Source organism: Taudactylus pleione, unplaced genomic scaffold, assembly GCF_031769625.1.
Source record: "Taudactylus pleione unplaced genomic scaffold, aTauple2 ptg000494l, whole genome shotgun sequence".
Classification (NCBI taxonomy): Eukaryota; Metazoa; Chordata; class Amphibia; order Anura; family Myobatrachidae; genus Taudactylus; species Taudactylus pleione.
Window position 1 is genome coordinate 328,600 of NW_028284896.1, and position 23,812 is coordinate 352,411.

At 43.9% G+C, this 23,812-nt stretch overlaps 1 protein-coding gene across 3 annotated transcripts in view; it reads right to left on the reverse strand.

Moving 5' to 3' along the window:
* Positions 1-23,812, reverse strand: part of FLT3LG (fms related receptor tyrosine kinase 3 ligand) — a 176,480-nt gene that overhangs the window by 9,714 nt on the left and 142,954 nt on the right. For all 3 annotated transcript variants that reach the window (XM_088449722.1, XM_088449721.1, XM_088449723.1), the window contains exons 3-7: positions 17,784-17,885; positions 14,176-14,229; positions 12,264-12,407; positions 7,959-8,097; positions 704-846 (exon numbers count right to left, since the gene is read on the reverse strand). In XM_088449722.1, the coding sequence (XP_088305848.1) occupies positions 704-846; positions 7,959-8,097; positions 12,264-12,407; positions 14,176-14,229; positions 17,784-17,885 (582 nt within the window). The remainder of the gene's footprint in view (positions 1-703; positions 847-7,958; positions 8,098-12,263; positions 12,408-14,175; positions 14,230-17,783; positions 17,886-23,812) is intronic.

Below are 23,812 nucleotides of genomic sequence, written 5' to 3' on the forward strand. Positions count from 1 at the left end.
CTTCTCACAATAGCTTATTTTTCAGCCCCAGGCCCAAGTGGCCCCTAATCCAGCCTTGCAGTTGGATAGATTTTTTTGAGGGAGGGTCTCTTCCTATACAAAGAACTTGTTATAACATAGTTTTAAGTTTTGACCCTTTAACTGGAAATTTCAAATTGCAATCACGCAATTAGAAGTGGCTACGCTTGGACTGTGTTTGCTCACCCCTTTCCTCCCAAATTCTGCCAATCCAGTCATAAGGAGTTTTAAGTTTGAGATACACCAAAATCTTAATAAGGGTATATGGCAAACATGCCTACACTCCAGGAAGTCGCGGGAGGCTCACAATTTTTTGGGTAACCCCCCAGCACCCCTGTAAGGGTAGGCACTGCTCCCGCACTAGTGAAGTGGGCAGAATAAGGAGAATTTTCTTGCGGACCAGTGGGTCCACGAGTAGGGGACATGGCTTAATATTTAAATGTGTTTCCGCGAGGTGTCGGGGCTTAATGACGCGACCCGTCCGGCCTCAACCCCAACACCTCCCACCTGTTTCTCCTCCCCGGGCTTCTCCTGGGTAAATGTCGGCAAAGTATGGTGTATGCCCATGTATTTATGTAGGCAAAAAAAGTCCAACTCAACTTACGCCTCATGCATCTATTCATAAGCACAGTTTAAATACAATGTCCTTTTAGCTGGCAACAAATATAAATGACATGCAGCTTACTGATTTGCGACAAACGATGACGAAGATTTGGATGAGGATGACGAGAAAGACGCCAACTGCAATCCAACTCACAAAATAAAACCTGTGACTTGGCTGTTGGATTGTCTCATCAGCTTCACTTTGCGCTGTCTTTGGAGAATCATCTGAAACAAGAGACATACATTATATTATATTTGCGTTAATTTTAAAAATTGTCATTGATGAATATTTTGGGTCAGATTATTCATTCTCTGCCAATGACAATGTCTGATTGTTGAAATGAAGGAACACGTACTGTGAACTGGCTGCCGTCCTTAATAGATGTGGTGGGATGACCTTACTCAAGAGTCAGCAACATACGGACTCGCAAAATGCGATCGTCAATGCATTAGCGTATCTGGGGCCTATACAAAGTCAGCCGCATACACACGACTCATTCCTCCAGTAATACCTGGATCTTATGCTGCTGGAGTGTGGCTAGGGGCAGGAGTGATGGAAACAAATTACAGTTTATGGCTGGACAGGGCAGGTAATAACCAGCCAAATATATTGGTGCCTGCAAAATTCAAAAAGTAGCAGATGCTAACAGTAAATTTAGTTTTATGGCAAAACTTAAAAATGTATTTGCAGCATACTGTACTTGTCTTCTTTTGAAAACTAGTTTCAGGAAGATTCTAGTTAGGGGGCCACTGAGGGGGTGTGTCATGCTCCACCTAAAGGGCGTGTCTAGCTCCACCTATGGGCGTATCTATACTTAAATGCTTTTTGTGAGATATTTCTATACAACATTAGTAGCAATATATTTTGGGAAATTTTGCAAGCACTGATAATAACATTGCTGCCTGCAATACTGGATTTCTTGTTTTCAACTATAATAATCACTGTGATATTTATTTTCTTCTCACTCAGCACAATATACATGGCAAATGCCATGCCTAAGCAAATACTTTTGAACCCATATTTCGCCTAAACCATTGGTTTACCACATGTGATAAGAAATTACAGACTTACTTTAATGATCATCTCTTGTTAAAAAATGCATTTTAAAACTTTGTTGTATTGTCCTTTTTATGTTTTCAACTACAGATTACTAATTATTCTCACTGTCAGCCACAGCTCACACACACTAGCAACAGCACCAGACGCTGCGATTAGACCCTGATCATAGGAGTCAGGCAAGCTGTGCTCCATCCTGCTGGGGTACCAAAAGGGATTTGCTGAGAGTCGACAACAGAGGCTGATGATGTCATAGTGACTAGATCAAATCACTCTCATTGACAGAAATTCCTTGGTGGACCAGTGGCTGCAGTAAAAAAAAAACAGGGGATTTGATTTGCAAAGCAGAGGAGAGTGAGATCAGAGCTTCAAACGGGACTCTCGCCCAAGTCCCAGGAGGGTAGACAAATATGATTTGCAGGCTCCCCTTCCCCAACTGATTATGAAGAATTATTTGTGTGTCATGCAGTTTAAAATCACTTCCAAAACTGATGCAGCAGTTTTAAAGCTTTTGCATAAATGGGTGTGTTTTCACTGTGTGCAAACTATCAGTCGTCTTATCAATGTTACACTTACACCAGGGACAGAGCATATGCAACTCAGACTCCTCCAATGAGTACTGTTTGAGACTTTTAACTCATGAATACATTTCTGACCAAGTCACGGTCTGTGTACAGTTTGTAAGTTCTCCACCTCAGCAAGGGCTTCCTCTACGTGTCCACAGTGGTGTCCCTTATACACATAATGGCCCTGATTCAGAGCCGCTCGTAAGCGGCCGCTCGTTCGTTCTGACCGATGTTCGCACATCTGCGCATGCGTACAGACTTTAATACGCATGCGCGAACCAGTCAGTGCGGCCGAAAATCGTTTGTTCGCTATATAGCGAATGCCTGCTATTTTGAGTGACAGAAGGAGGCGTATGTGGGTGGTAACAGGGGAAGGTGCTTGAAAACGGGGGTGTGGAATTCGAACGCAGACGTGCTTAAAGGTCAAAACGGGCGTTTTAAGGGAGTGCATAATTAATACAGCAGCGTCATTGACCACGTCACTTGGTTTTTTTTTACTCAGAACTGCTCGCAAAATAGCGGTTGAAAAAACCAGCCACAAGAATAGCGAGCAGTTCATACGCTGTTCGATGTACTCGATTAATCTAATAAATAGCGGACATGACGTATGGTGCAAGCGGCAAGGGGGCGTATTTTTCAAAATTACAACCGCAAGTTTTGCTCGCTCGTTCAGACTTAGAGGCGTGAACAGACCGCATTTAGCGAACAGTTCATTTGAATAGCCACCCCTTGTTTTAGAACGAAAGACCGCAAATAGCGAAAGTCCACAATAATGCTCCTTACACATAATGCCCACAGTAGTGCCCTTTACACATAATGCCCACAGTAGTGCCACTTACACATAATGCCCACATTAGTAGTCCCCCTTATACACATAATGCCCTCAGTAGTGCCCCTTATATACATAATGTCCACAGTAGTAGTGCCCCTTATACAGATGTCCACCTATAGTGCCCCTTATACACATAATTCCCACAGTAGTACCCTTATACTTATAATGTTCACAGTAGTTCCCCTTACACATAATGATCACAGTAGTAGTGCCCCTTATACATATAGGACCTCATTCAGAGCCGGTCGCACAGAGCGTGCGATCGGTCTGAATGAGGGGAGGACCTCTTGAATTTTCAAGACGTCCTCCTTTGCGGTGGTAAGGCTGTGGGTTAACACCCACAGTCTTACAACTGCCTAAGGTGATGGTCGCGATGGTCAAGACCATTGCGACCATCGGGGCTTACGACGAGACCCTAGGGTAGGGTCTCCCTTGTCGTAAGCCCCGGAGAGCTTTCGGCTCTGTCTGAGCTGGAAGGTCTCCACTGACATCACTAGTGATGTCAGTGGGGCCGCCCCCAAATGGTAGGTGTTCCCATGGGAATGCCCCCGTTTGGGCTGCCACCCCCCCCGGCCCGCCTTCCAAACGGGGCGAGCTGTCAATCAACATCGACAGCTCGCCCCCTTTGGATCGAGACCCGCTACAACCGGCGCTGTCGGTCGTAGCGGGTCTCACGCATGCGCACGACGGCGCCGGCGCCGACGTGCGCATGCTCTGTGGGGGGCCATCGACCCGGTCCGAGCGCATCGGAGCTAACGACCGGGTCTGAATGACCCCCATAATGCCCACAGTAGTGCTCCTTATACATAAAATGTCCACAGTAGTAGTGCCCCTTACACATAATGCCCACAGTAGTAGTGCCCCTTATACATAATGCCCACAGTAGTGCCCCTTATACATAAAATATCCACAGTAGTAGTGCCCCTTACACATAATGCCCACAGTAGTAGTGCCCCTTATACATATAATGCCCACAGTAGTGCCCCTTATACATAATATCCACAGTAGTAGTGCCCCTTACACATAATGTCCACAGTAGTAGTGCCCCTTACAAATAATGCCCACAGTAGTAGTTCCCCTTACACATAATGCCCACAGTAGTGCCCCTTATACATAAAATATCCACAGTAGTAGTGCCCCTTACACATAATGCCCACATTAGTAGTGCCCCTTATACATATAATGCCCACAGTAGTGCCCCTTATACATAAAATATCCACAGTAGTAGTGCCTCTTACACATAATGATCACAGTAGTAGTGCCTCTTATACATATAATGCCCACAGTAGTGCCCCTTATATATAAAATGCCCACAGTAGTGCCCCTTACACATAATGCCTACCGTAGTAGTTACATAATATATGAATGTTTCATATTTGTGCATAAGTAGTTCCTGAATCTCGAAGAGTTCCTGCTTAATAAAGTGAATATTATTTTTTTTTTGGTGTGTTAATTACTGTGTTGGGATTGGGGACCCCTGCCTCTCTGCTGTGGTGTAGGAATCCAAAGGACAATCCGATTGGTAAGAAATTCCTACTAAAGTTGAGCAAGCACATCAACAAACCCACACCACTAAGGTGTTAAAGAGATAGAAGGGTCTATTCATGAAAGCTTGGAGAGAGATAAAATGGATGGAGATAAAGTATCAACCAATCAACTCCTGTCAGTTTGCAGGCTGTGTTTGAAAAATGACAATTGGGAGCTGATTGGTTAATTCTTTATCTCCATCCACTTTATATCTTTCCAAGCTTTCATGTATAGACCCCAGAGTGGGAGAGAGAGAGGCAATAATAATAAAAGTTAATAATCTCTTTGTTGAAAAAGCACACAGCGAAACACTCGTCGGCACGCCCGCCAAGTGTCTTATATGTCTAAAATAATCAATGTGTTGTAAAGCAATCTTATATGTCCGCCATTCAATCACATGAAAGAGATCTGCTGTGAGATAGGACGCTGCAGTATAAGAGAGCTCACTTAAAGCACGCGAATGCTAGCATAAGCATGAGAGGAGATAAGCACCCTGTTTTTTATTGTAGCAGTACTGGTTAGAACTGGGTTTGTGGTCGCAGTCATGTTATTGGTATTTGTATTGAGTCAATCAGAGTTTGACAGCCTATCAGGGACCTGTTTAGGCGGGCTCTGTTTAGGGTTATCAGTGCACTGGGAGGAGTCAGCTTCCTCTTTTCCAGTTGTGATCCCACCCACCCACCCTGCAATTTGAATCGGCTTGGGCCGATGTTATTCGTTGGAGTGTTATTCTTTGTTTTCTTCCAACAGGTGAGGCGCAGCTGGCGGAAAGCAGTGCTCCTCGGCGGCTCAATTTAGTGCAGCTGAACTTTGCTAGCATCCCCCCTTTGTGGAGGCGAGTCGGTCGCTGCCTTAGGGGAGGACCAGGTCTCCATCTTATGGAGGGATCAGCACTTTGCTAGATTAAGGGGAGATGGTACTACTCGAGAGAGCTCGCACTTGGGGGTGGAATCTCCACCCCCATCTTAGTAATACATTCCGCTTATGGGCTGTAGCCGAGTTAGCACTGCTTTTTCGCCACCATGCTCGATGCTATTACAGGTCAATTACAATTCAATTAAATAAATTTGGCTGCGACCTCTTTATTGCAAATCTATTCAGTTGTCAGTGTCGTTATTTTAGATGTTAAGTTTAAGTTAAGTATGGTGAAAATAATAAAACTATGGGTGACTTATTGAAGTACAGCTGTAGCTGGCAACATTGTTGCAAAATAGGATTATGTAATAATTATGTAATTATTGTATCCAGAATGAGACTGGCTGCAGGAGAAAGGAATGTATGTGTTATCCCAAACCACATGAAAATAATCATCTTAACTACTGTATCTAAGTTCAGGGTATATTAATGATATTAGATGCCAAAGATTCAGTTATAATAATACACTGAAGTGTAAAGGACTGGGAAAGAGCAGCAGCGTCTCATTAGATTACATTAACTAAATAATATTAAACACTGCTTTCTCATCAAATCTATAGAAGAAATATACCATAGACCACTCCTGAATATATGTTATTCGATAAATATACCTTTGAATCAATGAAGCACTATATAATTTATATCCCGCTGATGATTCATATTTCAAGTTAATAACAAATAAATGATCATTATTATAAGGTGATAATTCTATTGTGGATTACAAACATCTTTTGATGGGAATTACAGACATAATGAATTAAAGCTATAAGGAGATAGCGTGCTACATTATTAGTATTTTCTGACACTCAGAGAGAAGGTTGAACTAAGGGCATGTTATAGTGAATTATAAGATTGCAAATCCTTAAGAAGATCACATACTGATAGTAATAAACATATTTGTGATATCATTGGTTAGGAGGGTGCCCCCTTCATCCAAAAAGAATATCATATCAATACGTTTATACATTTGCAATACATGCGAACGAGAGATTTATTACCACCTCCCGAGTTCCCTTTTTTTTTATTTAGAGCTCTAATTAGGAATATACCAAATACATTATTGCTTGACTGTATTGTGTTTACAACAACAGATAAGACAAATTAATAATGAAGACACACGGCGAGATTCCATTTTGATTTTATTATAAATTATTTTCCACAACAAAGTCACCATTTATTCACTCTTTATTTTTTACACAATTCTTTTAACCCTTATTTCGCTGAATTGGTACCATATAACCAACTTCTTTTAATGTATACCCAATAAAGATTATTCTTTTTATATGAATAAAATAACTCTTTGTGCGCCATATCTCAAGACAGAGGCTCTCATTCAGAGGCGAGCGGAGGATGCAAGCGGTCGCTCAGAAACTGGGCGGCCGCTTGCATCCTGACCGGCCGCCTCTGTTTCGGTCGTTAGGCTGTGGGTTAACACCCACAGCTCTAACGACCGCTAGGGTGATGACCATCGTCATTGACCATCGCGACCATCGGGGCTTATGACGAGACCCTAGGGTAGGGTCTCACTTGTCGTAAGCCCCAGAGAGCTTCTGGCTCTGTCAGAGCTGGAAGCTCTCCACTGACATCACTGATGTCAGTGGGGCCTCCCCCAAATGGCAGGCATTCCCACCACCCCCCCCGGCCCGCCTTCCAAACGGGGCGAGCTATCAATCAACATGGACAGCTCGCCCCCTTTGGAAAGAGACCAGCTACGACCGGCGCTGTCGGTCGTAGCGGGTCTCACGCATGCGCACGAAGGAGCCGGCTCCCTCGTGCGCATGCGCATTAGACAAACATCGAATAAAGCCCAGAGTCTCCTCTGTTCCTCTTAAGAAACTTAGGAATTAGGGCACTACTATGGTGTGTAATGTGACCTATGGCACTACAATGGGGATATATTGTGAATTAGGGTGCTACTATGGTGTGTAATGTGACCTATGGCACTACAATTTATTTATTTATTTTATTTATTACCAGTTATTTATATAGCGCACACATATTCCGCAGCGCTTTACAGAGAATAGTTGGCCTTTCACATCAGTCCCTGCCCCAGTGGAGCTTACAATCTATGTTCCCTATCACATGCTCACACACATACACACTAGGGTTAATTTTATGTTTTGGAGCCAATTAACATATCAGTATATTTTTTGTAGTGTGGGAGGAAACCGAAGTACCCGGAGGAAACCCACACAAGCACAGGGAGAATATACAATGGGGATATATTGTGAATTAGGGCACTATAACCGATAATTATAATTTTTCATTGCCGCTATTCATGCCAATAACAAATGATAGATCACACGAATGTATTATTAATCACCTACAGGGACAGCGGCTCCGAATGGTAGTCCCTACTTCAAACATTTGTTTTCAGGGATTTGATAAATAGGCCCCTAAAATTGCAATTTGTGAGAGTGACAATGTAATTATTTCTTACCAGGCTTGTACTGGATTAAAGTGCAGTTGGAATAGTCGTTTAGAATCCTTTCTTCCAAGGCCAACTCGTCTAACAAATCGATGGTTCTATTTAGGATTAATTCGATTGGCTTTTGTGTGGCACAAGGGATAATTGATTTCTGAAAGAAATATAGAAATTGTTTTATGAGAACATATTTTATTGTTGTTACTGAAAAATATATTCAGATATTTGCAAAGCGAATTGTGTTACAGTGCCTGGAGTTAGTAATAGTGTGTTCTCCAAGCTGCTCTAAGCTGTCTGTACATAGATGTAATCCCAACAGTGGTAAGCTCAATACTGACTTGTAGCTTTTCTGATATGGGCGGTTTCACACTTATGGTGCATACACACGGGACGATTTTAATGAACGATATGAACGATAATGATATCGATGAACGATAAATCGTTCACATCGTTCATTTTTATGCAGCGAATGACTAACGATGCGAGTTCCCGCATGGATGATAACGATATCTATGGTCGTTCGTACATGCAGGCCAACTTGGACGATGTCATCTCGATTTGCATGTTAAGACATGACTTCACTGAAATATCTCATAGATATTTATCATAGATATCGATCAGTGTGCACACTCAAAATCGTTTGCCCCGCACTACAGAAAGTTGAAGGGAAATCTATCAGAGATATCGATGGTTGTACAGGTTGTACCTAATATGGCCTGGACCTGCCACCAAGATAACAGAAAGTATATCTTCAAAACCGAAAACATTTTCACTTTGTGATACTTATGATGATAATTTAATAATCATTATTCCCATCAGCATTTCATACGTGTAACTCAAAGCTTTACTGTTTACAGGCTACTTAAATGCACAATAGCGGTTTTGTACAGAATGGCCAAAGAGGTGTGAAAGCCCTTCCAGCCGCATTTAAAGAGCTGCGCCTAGATGACCAGCAGCCTAGGCCATTGTTCGTGTATATCCAACATTTAAAAACCATCCTTATCGCAGTATGATTTATTTTAAAAAGAGGCCCTGATTCAGAGCCGGACGCTCTGACAGAGCGCTCGCTCTGAATCAGGGCCGTCCCTCCTCCTTTTTTGAGCGGCCTCCTGGCCACTCACATAGCTGTGGGTGACCACCCATAGCTATAGCGAGCGGCCAAAATGATGGTCGCGATGGTCAAGACCATCGCGACCATCGGGCTTGCGACGAGACCCTTGCGGTAAGGTCTTGCTGCCGCAAGCCCTGGAGTACTTTTGGCTCCATCAGAGCCAAAAGCACTCCCACTGACACCACTAGTGATGGGAACGCCTCCGTCTGGGCAGCCATGCCCCCGGCACGCCCACCAAAGGGGGCGTACTGTCAATCACCATCGACAGCACGCCCCCTTTGGTGCGAGACCCATAACAACAGCTTGGTCGTCGTTAATCGGGTCTCGCGCATGCGCACGACAGAGCCGCCTTCGTCGTGCGCATGCGCACTTGGGCAACATCAACCCGCTTGCGAGCGCTCAGTGCTCGCGAGCGGGTCTGAATCAGGCCCAGAGTCCAGATGAAAAGTAAGAGAAGTTGTAGATGGGGCGTGGTAGTGGGTTATTGGACAATCATGTACTTGCATGAGGATTCAAATATTGTTAATATAACAAGTATTTTCTTATACAGGGTCTTTGCCTCTGCAAGATGATGTTTAGAGGGTATTCAATGTGGGAGCGAAAAGTCCGTGCTGGACTTTTTGTTCCACAGCAGAGCTTTTCCTGGGATAAAGTATCGGACACGCTCCCGCTTTATCCCAGTATTCAATTAAAAATCAGCGAAAACGGAACCCGGCGAATTGGGAGGAACGAAAAAAAACGGGAATTTTCGGGAATTAATTGTAGGACCCCCCTAAAGCTGTCCAGACATGGGGGATTCTCTATAGGTACCCCCATTTTTGGCTGCAAAAGAAAGTCGGGGTTTTAAATAGCCGCAGCAGGTGTTTTTTCCTGACATTGACAGAAGTGATGCAGAAGAACACTTAGGTTTTTTTTTTCCATTTTTTAAGTGGTCCCATCAAATTTGGGGTACATGAAAATAGGGGTAAGCATTTTTTTAAGTCCCTAGAATGACTTTTCAAAATTCTGCAAAAATGCACATGCTGCATACATGGGCTATTCCGCTAATTTAATAATTTTTTCAAAACTTTTTTTTTTTTTAAAACCCCAAAATTAAAGTACATTTTTGGGGTGTCCCGATTTTTTTTTTTTTTTTGACACGGTTCCTTTTTAAATGACATTAGCAGGGGTGCAGGCTTTTTTTTAAGCCTGCACGCCTTAACCCCAATTCTGCACTTTTTTTCGCCATGCAAAATATGGTAAAAACTTATCCCCATTTTTTTTCAAAGACTTTTCGAACCTGCGAAAAGTCTTTGAAATTGAATACAGGGATAATTGAAACATGCGAAAATGATGTCATCTGCGATAATTTATCGCCGATTCCGACTTTTCGCAGCCTAATTGAATACCCCCTTAGCCTTTTAAGGGGGAAATGTCAACATGATGAATTCAACTATTTCACAACAGTCACTGGCACCAACTACTGTAAATAACCAAATTATGAAGGTTCTTGTTTCATATGGGCTCTATTCATTAACATTATTTTTACTAAAATAAAGTGAAAAAGGGTGTTTTTACACCCTTTTCACATTATTTTAGTATCACCTATAGTTATTACAGGGCAATTGGAGTAGAATTAGTAAAATTCTACTGCAACCCCTAAGTATCACTTATTTTTAGTAATGGTGCATACACACGATCAGATTTTTCCTTCAGATATGAACGATAACGATTTAAAAATCGTTCAGTCGTTCATATCTGAAGTAAAATCGTTCATATCTGACATGCCTGAACGATGGACGATCAACGATGCGCGTTCCCGTTTGTCAGATAACGATATCTGACATCTGATGTGTTTGCAGTCAGACTTGGACGATTCCATTCATTTTAATGCAGTCAAAAATCGTTCAAATCGTTCAAATCGTTCAAAACTTTGGTAAAATTGTTCAAATCGTTCAAATCGTTTAATCGTTCAGTCGTTCATCTCACAAATCTGACAAGTCTGACAAATCTGACCGTGTGTACGCTCCATAAAGCAGATCGCATTTCCCATAATTGTAATGGGAAATGTGATCCGACCGAAGTTACTAAAAATAAATTGTAAAAAAATACCGGGGGAAACCCTGTGATAATAACGCCACCTGGAGGTGGCGTTATCCAGGGTCTCCCCCGGTTACCGGGCTCCCACTCTGCTCTAACGGGGAGAGCAGAGGCGGGAGCCGGTACCAGTAATCAGCTATGTGGTCTAAACAGACCGCAAGCTGATGCACTGCAAAAAAAAGAAAACAAAAATGTAAACATTTTTTTTTACTTACCTGAATCCAGGGACCGGTGATCGGGCCTCCGGTGATGGCTCCTCTCCGGTCAGCTGGACTCCCACAGTGCACTGCGGCCCGGTCATCAGGTGATCGGGTCCCAGTGCAGTATGGGAGATCACCTGATCGGGAAGCCCGGAGAAGATCACCGGAGGCCAGGAGGATGCAGGTAAGTGTAATGAAGGGAGGGGGGGTCGCGGGGTGGGGAGGTGGGTTGTGGGGGGCGGGGCTTAGCGTCGGTGGGGGGTAGCAGCGACGGTGGGTCGGCACATGCGCGGGCTCTTAGTCGCGGTATTTTTTCCGAAAATACCGCGACTAGAGTGCGGATGGGATCTGCAGGGACAGAGCTTTATCACAAGCTCTGTCCCTGCAAGAGATTTATAGTAAATCCCTGTGATATTGCCTGAATTTGCAATGCGAATTCACTCGGTAATATCACACTACAATCCGCATTCAATATGCGGATTGTAGTAAATAGAGCCCATAGGCTCATCAGCTTATAATATGAGGCTGCTGCACCTGTTCTGTTTATGCTAATGGGTGCAAGGGTGGACAGAAGATCGGTGAAACAGGATTATCCAGCAGAAACCAATTTCTTTCTTGCTGGGCGGCTGTCCTTGCCCTTTGTGACATAGGGGTCTATTTACTAAGCAGTGTTAGGAGACAGAGTGAAAAGTGATTAGGTGCCAGCCAATCCGCTCCCAGCTGCCATCTCACAGGCTGTGTTTGAAAAATGACAGTTGGGAGCTGATTGGCTGGCACCTTATCACTTTTCACTCTGTCTCCTAACACTGCTTAGTAAATAGACTCCATACTGTCATGTCATCAGTGACATAGTAAGTGCTCGAGTTGAAACGTAGGAGATAATGTAATGTAATACAAGGTCTAACAAGTGCAGATGGCACAAGTACTTACATTAAATGAGCACTCCTCCACAAATTTAAACTCGATTGACGCAAACCTTATCTTCTTGGCAAGCTCACTTCCAGATTTTTTTTCTACCTCTCTCATTTCGGTGTAGAGGTAAAATAATTCCCAGAGCGGTGAGCACCAGTCGTCCTGTAAATAGAACGAAGACATTTGAAAGATTTCTGGACTTCATTTTTACAAACCTGTGGTGCCTTTTACTAGCATGAAACAATTTAATATCTACCAGTCTGGTGTTTGGATAATTCAGAGCTCCCACACAAGGGCTCCCTGTTATACTACTAGTGGAGAAGGAAGATGGAGTTTATGTTACAGACACATTGGGGCTGAGGAGGAGGACAGACATGCATCAGTTATAATATGTGTAAGACACATAACTCATTAAGGGCTCTATTTATTAACATTATTTTTACTAAAATAAAGTGAAAAAGGGTGTTTTCACACCCTTTTCACATTATTAGTATCACCTATAGTTATTACAGGGCAATTGGAGTAGAATTAGTAAAATTCTACTCCAACCCCCAGTATCACTTATTTTTAGTAAAGCAGATCGCATTTCCCATAATTGTAATGGGAAATGTGATCCGACCATAGTTACTAAAAATAAATTATAAAAAAATACCGGGGGAAGCCCTGTGATAATAACGCCACCTGGAGGTGGCGTTATCCAGGGTCTCCCCCGGTTACCGGGCTCCCACTCTGCTCTAACGGGGAGAGCAGAGGCGGGAGCCGGTACCAGTAATCAGCTATGTGGTCTAAGCAGACCGCAAGCTGATTGCTGTAAAAAAAAGAAAAAAAAAATGAAACATTTTTTTTTTACTTACCTGAATCCAGGGACCGGTGATCGGGCCTCCGGTGATGGCTCCTCTCCAGTCAGCTGGTCTCCCACAGTGCACTGGGGCTCGGTCATCAGGTGATCGGGCCCCAGTGCAGTATGGGAGATCACCTGATCGGGAAGCCCGGAGAAGATCACCGGAGGCCAGGAAGATTACAGGTAAGTGTAATGAAGGGAGGGGGGGTCGCGGGGGGGGGAGGGGGGGTCGCAGGGGTCCGCGATCGTGGGGGCGGGGCTTAGCGGTGGGGGGCGGGGCTTAGCGTCGTGGGGGGGTAGTAGCGGTGGTCGGTCGGCGCATGCGCGGGCTCTTAGTCGCTGTATTTTTTCCGAAAATACTGCGACTAGAGTGCGGATGGGATCCGCAGGGACAGAGCTTTATCGCAAGCTCTGTCCCTGCAAGGGATTTATAGTAAATCCCTGTGATATTGCCTGAATTCGCAATGCGAATTCACTCGGTAATATCACACTACAATCCGCATTCAATATGCGGATTGTAGTAAATAGAGCCCTAAGTCATTTTGCTGACAAACGCATTGCACACCTGTGTTATTCCAACTCAGCATCAGGTCTGCTGTGTAAAGTAGAGGTGTGCACCATGTTTTGGTTTTAAATCATCATCGTGTTTTGGTTTTGGCAAAACCACCCTCAAGTGTTTTGGTTCGGTTTTCGGTTTTGGATTTCTTAAAAAAATTGATTAAAACAGCTAAAATCATGTAGCTTGAACTTGTTTTTGTTCCTATGGCATGACTAACATCAATACCATTCATTTCCAGACACTTTTGACCAATTTTGGCACCTGAAGTCATGAGGGAGGGCCTTACTGTACATGGCATCAAAAACACGTGAGATGAGACTTGCGGGAAGAACCGACCCGGGACTCGGTTCTACTCAAAACCCTTAAAGTGGCCTAAGCTGGGACTCGGTTGGACTCAGAACCCCAAAGTTCTGATTTGTTCGGTTTTCAGGAAAACTGAATCACTCATCTCTAGCATTAACATCCTTTGTTTTTCCCTATAAGCGGGGTGTATGAGGAAGTGCGATTATTAATGTAACCCACTAACTTACCAATAGTAAATTGGAAAAGTCTTGGACTGGGTAATCCAAAGGTAGGTGTTTTTTCTGTAAAAATGCAAAATCATTAATGAAATATAAGTCACTTATTTAATCATTTCCACCCTTTTATACAACATTTAGGTATAACTTTTCTTAAAACAGTGGTTTCTCAAAGCACATGCAATGACATATTTGCTTAATACAGAAATAAACTGCTGTACTGAGTTTTACTTGCATCTGTTGTGTACAGTATTGTGTTGCTACCTTGCACCATGTCCTTCACGTTACGAAAGACATTCAAATGCAAGTAAAGCTGCCAATTAACATTAATACACACCAAGGGCTGTGCATTACTGAGCTCCATAATGTTCAAGATAAAACAAGATTGGCTACTAAGTAATTACTAAATATATCCATCATGTTCCCCTTTTCGTCTCTACAGCTGGCTGCCATATTGGGGGTGAGATGTATCATACTTGCCGACAATCAGCTCCAGCCTTCCGGGAGGGAGCTGATTGTCGGCTAATAGCGGGGGGCGGGGCTGGCCATTGGGGCGGAGCGGACATTTTGTGCCACACTGGGGGCGGAGCCGGGGGCGGGGCCGCACAATCGCGTCATCGTGACTCCACCCCCTCTTCACAATGCTGTGATTTTCGGCATTGTGAAGCAGGGGGCGGGGCCACAATGACGTGATTCTGCACGAATCGCGTCACCGGGCCTCCCGCTGCGGGTATGTCTGTTTTTTTCAGGGGGGAGGTGGGGAGGGTCGGAGACTTCCGTGAGGCTTGCCTGCCTTTCCGGGGTGCCGGGAGCGGCACTCGAAAATCGGGAGGCTCCCGGCCAAATCGGGAGGGTAGGCAAGCCTGAGATGTATCAACCCATGGGTGTAGATGTGCGAAGCCTTGGAGAGAGAAGTTGCCCGCCAAAAGTAACCAATCAGCTTCCGCTATTGGCACCTCCTCCATTTTATTTTATTTCTCTCACAAGTTTCCTACATCTCCCCTTAGGAGAGGGCTGTTTTTTAATAGATTAACAGACTTGCAGTACATAAATGTTATGTGTGAACTGGATAATAATTCACAGGTTGAGTCTCCCATATCCAAATATTCAGAAATACGGAATATTCTGAAATACAGAATTATTTAGCATGACTGAGATAGTGACACCTTTGCTTTCTGATGGTTCAATGTACACAAACTTTGTTTGAGGCACACAATTTTTAAAAAAATTGTATAAAATGACCTGCAGGCTGTGTGTATAAGGTGTATAGGAAACATAAATGCATTCTATTTTTAGATTTGTGTCCCATTCCCATGATATTTCATTATGGTATGCAAATATTCCAAAATACGGAATATTCCGATATCCAAAATACCCCTGGTCCCATATATAGGCCCAGACTGCAATGTAAAAGCTAAATGACTGCAATATAAAACTTATTGGCCTAGGTCAGAGCCTCTCATGCCCTTGTGCTAAATAAAAAAGGTAAGGACAGCAGCACCTGACTTTATGAAGTAGGATACAAGGTAGTGATCTTTAACAGAGTTGCAGTGGAATATCAAATTAATACTGAATAAATTATACACTGGTAGTTTCAGGGGCGTATTGATAATGGGTGCAGGTGTACAGGGCCCACACAGCACATCCTGCACCCATATTTTAAATATTTACCACTCCGCCTCCGGAGTCCCACGTCGGAGCCGGTATGAGCGCTGTAGAAAAAATCACCTGGAAAATGTCCGCCGTGGCCATTTTCCTGGTGTTTTGTGCATGCGCAGACTAGTACCCAGAGTCTGCCTACTGCGCTCAGTGCGCTGCTGGCCGCCGGAAAGAGAGGAGGGGGCCCCGAATGGAAACTGCACATGGGACCCCTCCTCCCTTGAAACGCCCCTGTGTAGTTTATATCTGATTTTTTTTAATTTTGGGGGTTTAGTTGTAATTTAGGGGAATATTTAAAAATAGAGGTAAATGCCCAAAACCTAATGTTCCTATTCACAGCATGATAGGAACTTTTTCAGGGCTACTTATCATGCCCCCCCTCCCTCCCCCCGTGCCAAGATAGCCACTTCAATAAGCAGCTGTCACGGCCAAGCCTAACACTGTCACTGATAGCAGCATACTTGCCCACTCTCCAGGAAAGGCCGGGAGGCTCCCGAAATAGGCTCCCAGATATTGGGTGGTGCTCCCAGCCCCTCGCAAGAGTAGGCAAGTCTCCTGAAGCCAGCCGCCACCTGCCCGCATCTCCCGCCCCCATAGCTGCACAACCCTCTCCCCACAGCCACCCACTTACTGAGTAACAGTGGGCGGTCCGGAGGGAGGCTGATGACGTGATTCGTGCTGAATCGCCTCATTGTAGCCCAGGGCCTCACTTTACCTATAATATCGGCACTATAGAGTGGGGGCAGGCCCACACTAACGCATTTGCGTCGCCACCCCTAGCACCGTCCACCTATGCCACGCCCCCTGCTGTGAACTGTCAGCGTAAGGGGCAACCAGAAAGTCAGCAAGTTCAGTATGGTTATTAACAGTAGTGACAAAAACTTACACTGCCAGGTCCCAATACAGTGAGAGCCAGAGGAGGCGGAGGGATACATCTTCACACTCCGGTCCCTCTTCCCATAGATAGGAGCGGGAAAACACCATCTGAGGATAGCATTAGTTATCACATAGCACAACTGTAATGCCCCCGTACACGGTATGGGGACTGCAATGTGCTCTAATACACAGGAGTTATCAGAGATATCTCCCACGTTAGAGGCTTCAATTAGTGGTACTCGTGGGGAAATGATTGTTTCCGTGTGATTAACGTGGCAAATAGGATAGATAGGCTTCTATGCACCCAGCTCCATCCCGTTCTGCACTGCCGCGCCCCTTACCTCCCCCTATTACCCAGTAACTGCAACGGGAGGGTGTAGGGCGGGGTTTTCCACCACAACTGGCCATGTGATGGTGGTGAGTTCAGGCAGGGCTGCGCTCCGGGCGACAGCCCTGCTAGCCCGTGCCTAGAAACGCCACTACACTAGTCACCAGAGAAAGGGACCTGTACTGGAGTGGGATTTACTTGTGTAAATCTTGTGTGTATATCCTGTAACATTTCATGCAAATAGCATATTTAACATACAGATGTGTCTTCATACATCTATCCTCAATACGCCATGTGGTGCGAGACGCCTGAAGAGAGTGGTCTTGTGCGACTCTGCTAGTGCTGTGCGTCTTTTACGCCCGAAAATGCATCTTAGTAGCAATACAATGTGATTATGACGCTCCAAGAGGCTGTAAATGTAAATGATGCACAACGGAACTTAATGTGGAAAAAAGATGCGGCCGGTGCATTGTAGCATTACGTATACGGATTGAGACTCAGTTTAGGGTGAGAATGGTGCAAACCATAGCAGTGTTGCACGGGATCTAGGGCACCGAAAGGGGCTGTTTGGCTCTACTTCTGCAACATTGTATGAGGACACATCTGTAGATGGCACAACTTCGGACTATACTATGCTCCTACTTAGCACTCAGCAAGCTCATTAAACACATTACCCAGTCTCATGTTAGAATACAATATACCAGGTTTCACAAACATATGAATAACACAGTCAATGGTGCAATTAAACAGGACTCACCAACTCATTTATCTTCTCCTTATAATGGGATGATAAGGGGTTGTGTTCAAATTTACAGCTGGAGCCAAGTTCTGCAAGAATTATGAGCAAGGAAAACACAACCTGGATCAAGACAGGGGGAATAGAGATAAAGACAATTATTCTTCTATTAGTATGACAAATTAAAAAGATCAGAAAAGGATATTTAGGAAGATGCAAAAAAACTTAATGTGGATAATAGCGTGTTTACAGTGTCAAGATAAGAGGTAACACAATGATACAAAAAATGTGGCTCCTCTGTAGGAGGATCTGTGTGGATCAGTTGATGCTTTTATCGCGCCCATACGCAGGGTGAGATATTTAAACATGTTTGACACAGAACACTCCACCTACATACTGTAATGTCCTCTGATGCTGTCACAAACCAAGTGTTTGCCTATTTCTATTGGATTTACTGATGCTTTTTTCTCACAGCCCAGAGCAGGTGCAAAGAAAAATGGTTATTTTAAGTTACAAATTTCAGAACCCCTGGGAACTTTTCAATTAGCTTAATTGGGTCAATAAGTACATGTCATTATTGGGGGATTATTCTGGAAAAGTGCAGAATATTGGCTTAAAACAGGGATGGGGAACCTCAGGCCCGGGGGCCGTATAAGGCCCCCAGAATCATTTGGTCTGGCCCTCAGAGCTTTTTTATGCTGGCCTCATCTGGCTAGCAGGGTGCGTAGAATTTCACCCTGTAGCCAGAATCTATGCAGCAGTGTCACCTGGAGCGTCCTAAGGACGCTTCAGACGGTCACACTGCTGTCCTAACAGCTCCCCGTAGCAGCCTCTCGATGCTCCGTGCTTTGCCGTAATCACCGGCGACTGTTGTATGGCCCAAGTGTGACTTCACATGGTGGGTGCGTGGCCTGCACCGGGCCCACGAATAATGTTATATATATCAGAATGGCCCTCGGCAGAAAAAAGGTTCCCCACCCCTGGCTTAAAAGATGTGGGGCAGGAATATGGGGGAGCAGTATGGATGGGACAGATGTTTTTAACATTGCAGGACTTTTAGATACCCACAAATTAACTGCAGCATTTATTTTAATGAAAAATAATTGCGTTCTATCATTTTATCACTGCTATTAAAAAATGCACAAATCCGCCATTTGAAGTATTTGAAAGGCCAAAATATTTTTCTTTGGGACAGTAATATGTTTGTTTATGGATTAAAGGAGAAGAGTGTTTATCGCAATAGGAGAATGTATTCATACATTAGACCAGTTTCCCAAACTCGGGGCCTAATTCAGACCCGCTCGCAGGTCGATATTGGCCCAGTGCGCATGCGCACAAGGGAGCTGGCTCCGTTGTGCGCATGCGTGACTCGGCCAAGCCGTCGCTATGGGTCTTGCTACAAAGGGGGCGTGCTGTCGATGGTGAGTGACAGCATGCCCCCTTTGGTGGGTGTGCCAAGGGCGTGGTTGCCCAGACGGAGGCATTCCCATGGGAACGCCTACCGTGTGGAGCCAGCCCCACTGACATCACAAGTGATGTCAGTGGGAGTGTTCTCAGCTCTGATAGAGCCGAAAGCACTCCAGGGCTTGCGGCAACGAGACCCTACCACAAGGGTCTCGTCGCAAGCCCGATGGTCGCGATGGTCTTGACCATCGCGACCATCTTTTTGGCCGCTCGCTATAGCTGTGGGTGGTCACCCACTGCTATGCAAGCGGCCAGGAGGCCGCTCTAAAAATTAAGAAGGACGGCCCTGATTCAGAGCGTGCACTCTGTCAGAGCATTCGGCTCTGATTCAGGGCCACGGTCCTCAAGGCACCCTAATGGCCCAGATTTTTAGGATATCCATGCTTAAGCATAGGTGATTTAATGAGTACCTCTGTCAGTAGGAATATACCATCTGTGCACCAGCATGGATAACCTTAAAACCTGGGGGTATATTTACTAAAGATCGATTTTGGATTCTGGATTTTGGATTTTTTCCTACTGGCTCCTTTCAGTCAGTATCAGGTAGAGTGCAAGGTATTTCCCAGCCTACCTTTAGCAGGCACTTGACCCAAGTCATACAGGCACTGATCCCCCTCTGCAACACCATCTGTTTTCCCAGCCAGGAGTCACACTGGCACAAATTTAAGGTAGCTTTCTATAGTCTCTCAGGCATGCCTAATGTTCTGGGAGCTATAGATTGCACACACATTGGGCTGAGACCACCCAGGAATATTGCACATGTCTATACCAACAGACATCATACATATTCCATGCAGATGGTCTGTTTGCAAAACTAAAAATCAAGAGTGCTGTGACTGGTTATTCTTAGTGTGCCATGATACCGACATCCTCAGCAATTCATCCCTCTCTGCAAAATTTGAGGCTGACCAAATACCAGAGAGATGGTTGTTGGGTAAGTTACCTCTATGTGTTAAGTAAGCAGTTAATACTACTTGTTACTATATTGTTCTAATTTTTTTTGTCCCTAAACAGGTGATTTAGGCTATGGCTGTTACTCCTGGCTTCTGACACCGTTGTCAGATCCGCAAACTCCTGCTGAGCATAAATATAACGAGGCACATATAGCCACACGTTCCGTGATAGAATGCACCTTTGGGCTGTAAAAAACAAGGTTCAGATGTACTGATAAATCGGAAGGCATATTATTATATCATCCAGCAAAAATTTCCGATATTGTGCTCAGCTGCTGTCTATTGCATAATCTCGCATTAAATCAACCACTCCCCCAGACTATGCAATAGACAGCGAGCAGGCAGAGGTTTTGTGTCCATATTTTGTTCTTTGGAACAGTAATATACATCTATACTGTTATCCAATGTTTTAAAGTTTTTTTAGAGTGCAGGCTGATTTCAGAAATTTTTCAAAAATTTTAACTACAAAAATTTGAGCTAAAAATTCTCACACCCAATTTTTTTATTCAATTGGATATGGTGAAAATTGGGAGTGCGCAGAGTCCTGGCAACTGGGAATTGGTCACTATAGCCGTGTTAAGTTTTGCATCAAAAATCTTGCAGCCAATTGAATATGCCCTTTAGAATCAGTTTATAAAAGCAGGTGCGCATGTACCAATATTGCAAACCTCCCAAGTGGCCATGTCCAGATGAAAACATCTTAAAATTTCTCATGTATAATATAGCATCATGTAAATACAGATCTTATTGTATGCATAGATCCAAGTGAGGGCCCCAACTGTGCACACGACGATCCCCAAAACAACCCGGATTGAAAGTAGTAAAGCTACTTTATTCATTCTGTTACGGTACTGCTCAACTATTTAAGGAGAATCTTCATTGAATCATATTGACAGTGTATAGGAAACTATGTGACTATATTGTACCATGCTTACGTAACCAGATCTAATCGTGAACTGCTAAGTGAATATTATTGTAAACTGCAAAGTAGATATAATTTTGAACTGATAACTAGATATCATTGCAAACTGCTAATTGATGTGGTTTTAGAAGTGTTTGCCATCTGTTACTTTAATTGCAGTGACCCATTTGAGCCTTTATTTGGGGGCCTTAGAAATAAATGTAAAAATCCTTTTATATGAATTCTGTCTGCCATTTTGTCTGTGTCTGGGAAAGGGTAGGTTATCCTTGCCTCTCTGCTTTGGTGTAAGTTAAGCTGGGCATCCACTATACAATTTTCTGTCAGATATCTGTCCAATCTGGCTGGTTGGAATGAAAACCTGGTAATGTATGGGAGCAAATGACAATCAATCATATGGTTTTAAACACTGAGAAAAGGACAAAAAAATTGCTAAAATTGGTTAAATTAGTGTGTTTTAACCAATTTGTCTGAACAACCATTTTTGGTTATTTTCCAGTGTTTGTGAGCAAATGATCGATTGTCCTTTGCTCCCATACATTACCAGGTTTTTAATCCAACCAGCCAGATTGGACAGATATCTGACAGATAATTGTATAGTGGATGCCAAGCTTAAGAGAAGAAGCCACGGTGCTTCCGAGGACAGCGTGTCGGAGCAAGAGTGGATTTCTACCAACACACCGGAACAGTAACATTGGGCCTGTGATAATCCAACTCTTTAGCATGCATTATAAATTTATTCGGGATACCACACTTACATTTCATACACAGCATAACTTATACAATTCTGTCAGTCTCTAGCCAATTATTTACATCATATTTCTTGAGTACTGTAAAGACTGCAGGGCTAATATAATTATACAGTGCAGACTTGTTTTATACACTTCAATTGTATAAGGGCTGGCTGTACAGAAGACATGTTTATCCAAAATACATAACTGCCCGCTGGTAGCATGCTGCACAAAGTACTATAGATTTCACCGGATGGTGCTGGACACACCCATGGGTGCCCCTATATATGCCCCAAAGGAGAAGCTACAGTCTAACTCAATACACCCCTTAGGTGGAGCAGGACACCACCCTCTATTGACCCATAGGGGTCTATTTACTAAGCCTTGGATGGAGATAAAGTCAAAGGAGATAAGGCACCAGCCAATCAGCTCCTAACTGTTATGTCACAGGCTGTGCTTGAAAAATAACAGTTAGGAGCTGGTTGGCTGGTGCCTTATCTCCGTCGACTTTATCTCCAACTAAGGCTTACTAAATAGACCCCATAGTTATCTCCCTGAAATTAATTTTCAAAAGTAGGCAAGTATGATTGGAACTAGAAGCTTTACTTTATATTTCAGTTCCGTTTGTATATTAAACAAAATAGAATAAAAAACGAATACAATTAAATTAAATAAATTAAACATTTTTTAAATTAATATTTTCGATGGTAGCCTTTAATAGATAGGGAAAAGCCCACTGTCCTGGAAAAAACACCCATTTTCACAGCTTAATGAATAGCTTCATTGAGTCACTCGATAAAGTTTATTGAGGCTCCGAAAATGTTGGCGCTATAGGTGTTTTCACGTAATGACAGTGCCAGTCCTGCTTATTGGGTATACGGTCTATAGGTCTACAGTAAAAAGGTAGACAATGTCTAGATAGACACCAGATGTTAGACAGGCAATAGGTTGACAGGGACAAAAGGTCGACAAGGACAATAGGTTGACACACTAAAGGTAGACATGTAAGAAGGTTGGGGTCAAAAGGTCGACATGAAAATGGCCGACATGAAAATGGTTGACACATGATTGTTTTTTCAGGGTTATGGTTAGGGTTAGGTTTAGGGTTAGGTACTTACCAGAGGGATAGAGTTAGGCACTAGAATGGACGGTTAGGGTCAGGCACTTACCCCGATGGTTAAGGTTAGGTACCAGGAGGGAGAGTTAGGATTAGGGGTGTGCACCGGACACTTTTCGTGTTTTGTGTTTTGGTTTTGGATCTGGATCTTTCTTCGTGTTTTGGATCTGGATTGGTTTTGCCAAAACCACCCTTCCGTGTTTTGGGTTCTGGGTTTTGTGTTTTGGATCTGGATTTTTTCTTAAAAAATAAAAAAAAAACGCTAAAATCACATAAATGGGCCTTTTTTTGTTCCTACGCTATTAATAACCCCAATAACATTAATTTCCACTCATTTCCACTCTATTCTGAACACCTCACACCTCACAATATTGTTTTTAGGCCAAAAGGTTGTACCGAGGAAGCTGGATGACTATGCTAAGCGACACAAGGGGGCGGCACAAACACGTGGCCCATCTAGGAGTGGCACTGCAGTGGCAGACAGGAAGCCAATCAGCGTTATGGTGCCCATTTGCATGTAGCACGAACCCGGGAGATCCGTGCTACATGCATCTGTGTGATTGGCACAGAGCAATGACAGGTCCGTGAGACCCGTCTGTGCTGCTGTGGTAAAAAAAAAAAAAAAAACCTGTGTAAAAAAAGAAAAAAATGGCGTGCACCCCCCCAAAAAAGAGCAACCAGCCCCGGGCATTAGTAACCCAGTGCTGGGTGTGCTTAAATACAGGGGACAAACGACGTAGGGGTCCCCTGTACTTAAGCACAACCAGCACCGGGCTAGTCAGAACCAGCGCTGGTTGCCAAAATTCGGGGGACAAACGACGTAGGGGTCCCCTGTATTCTGCGCAACCAGCTCTGGGCTCTGATCC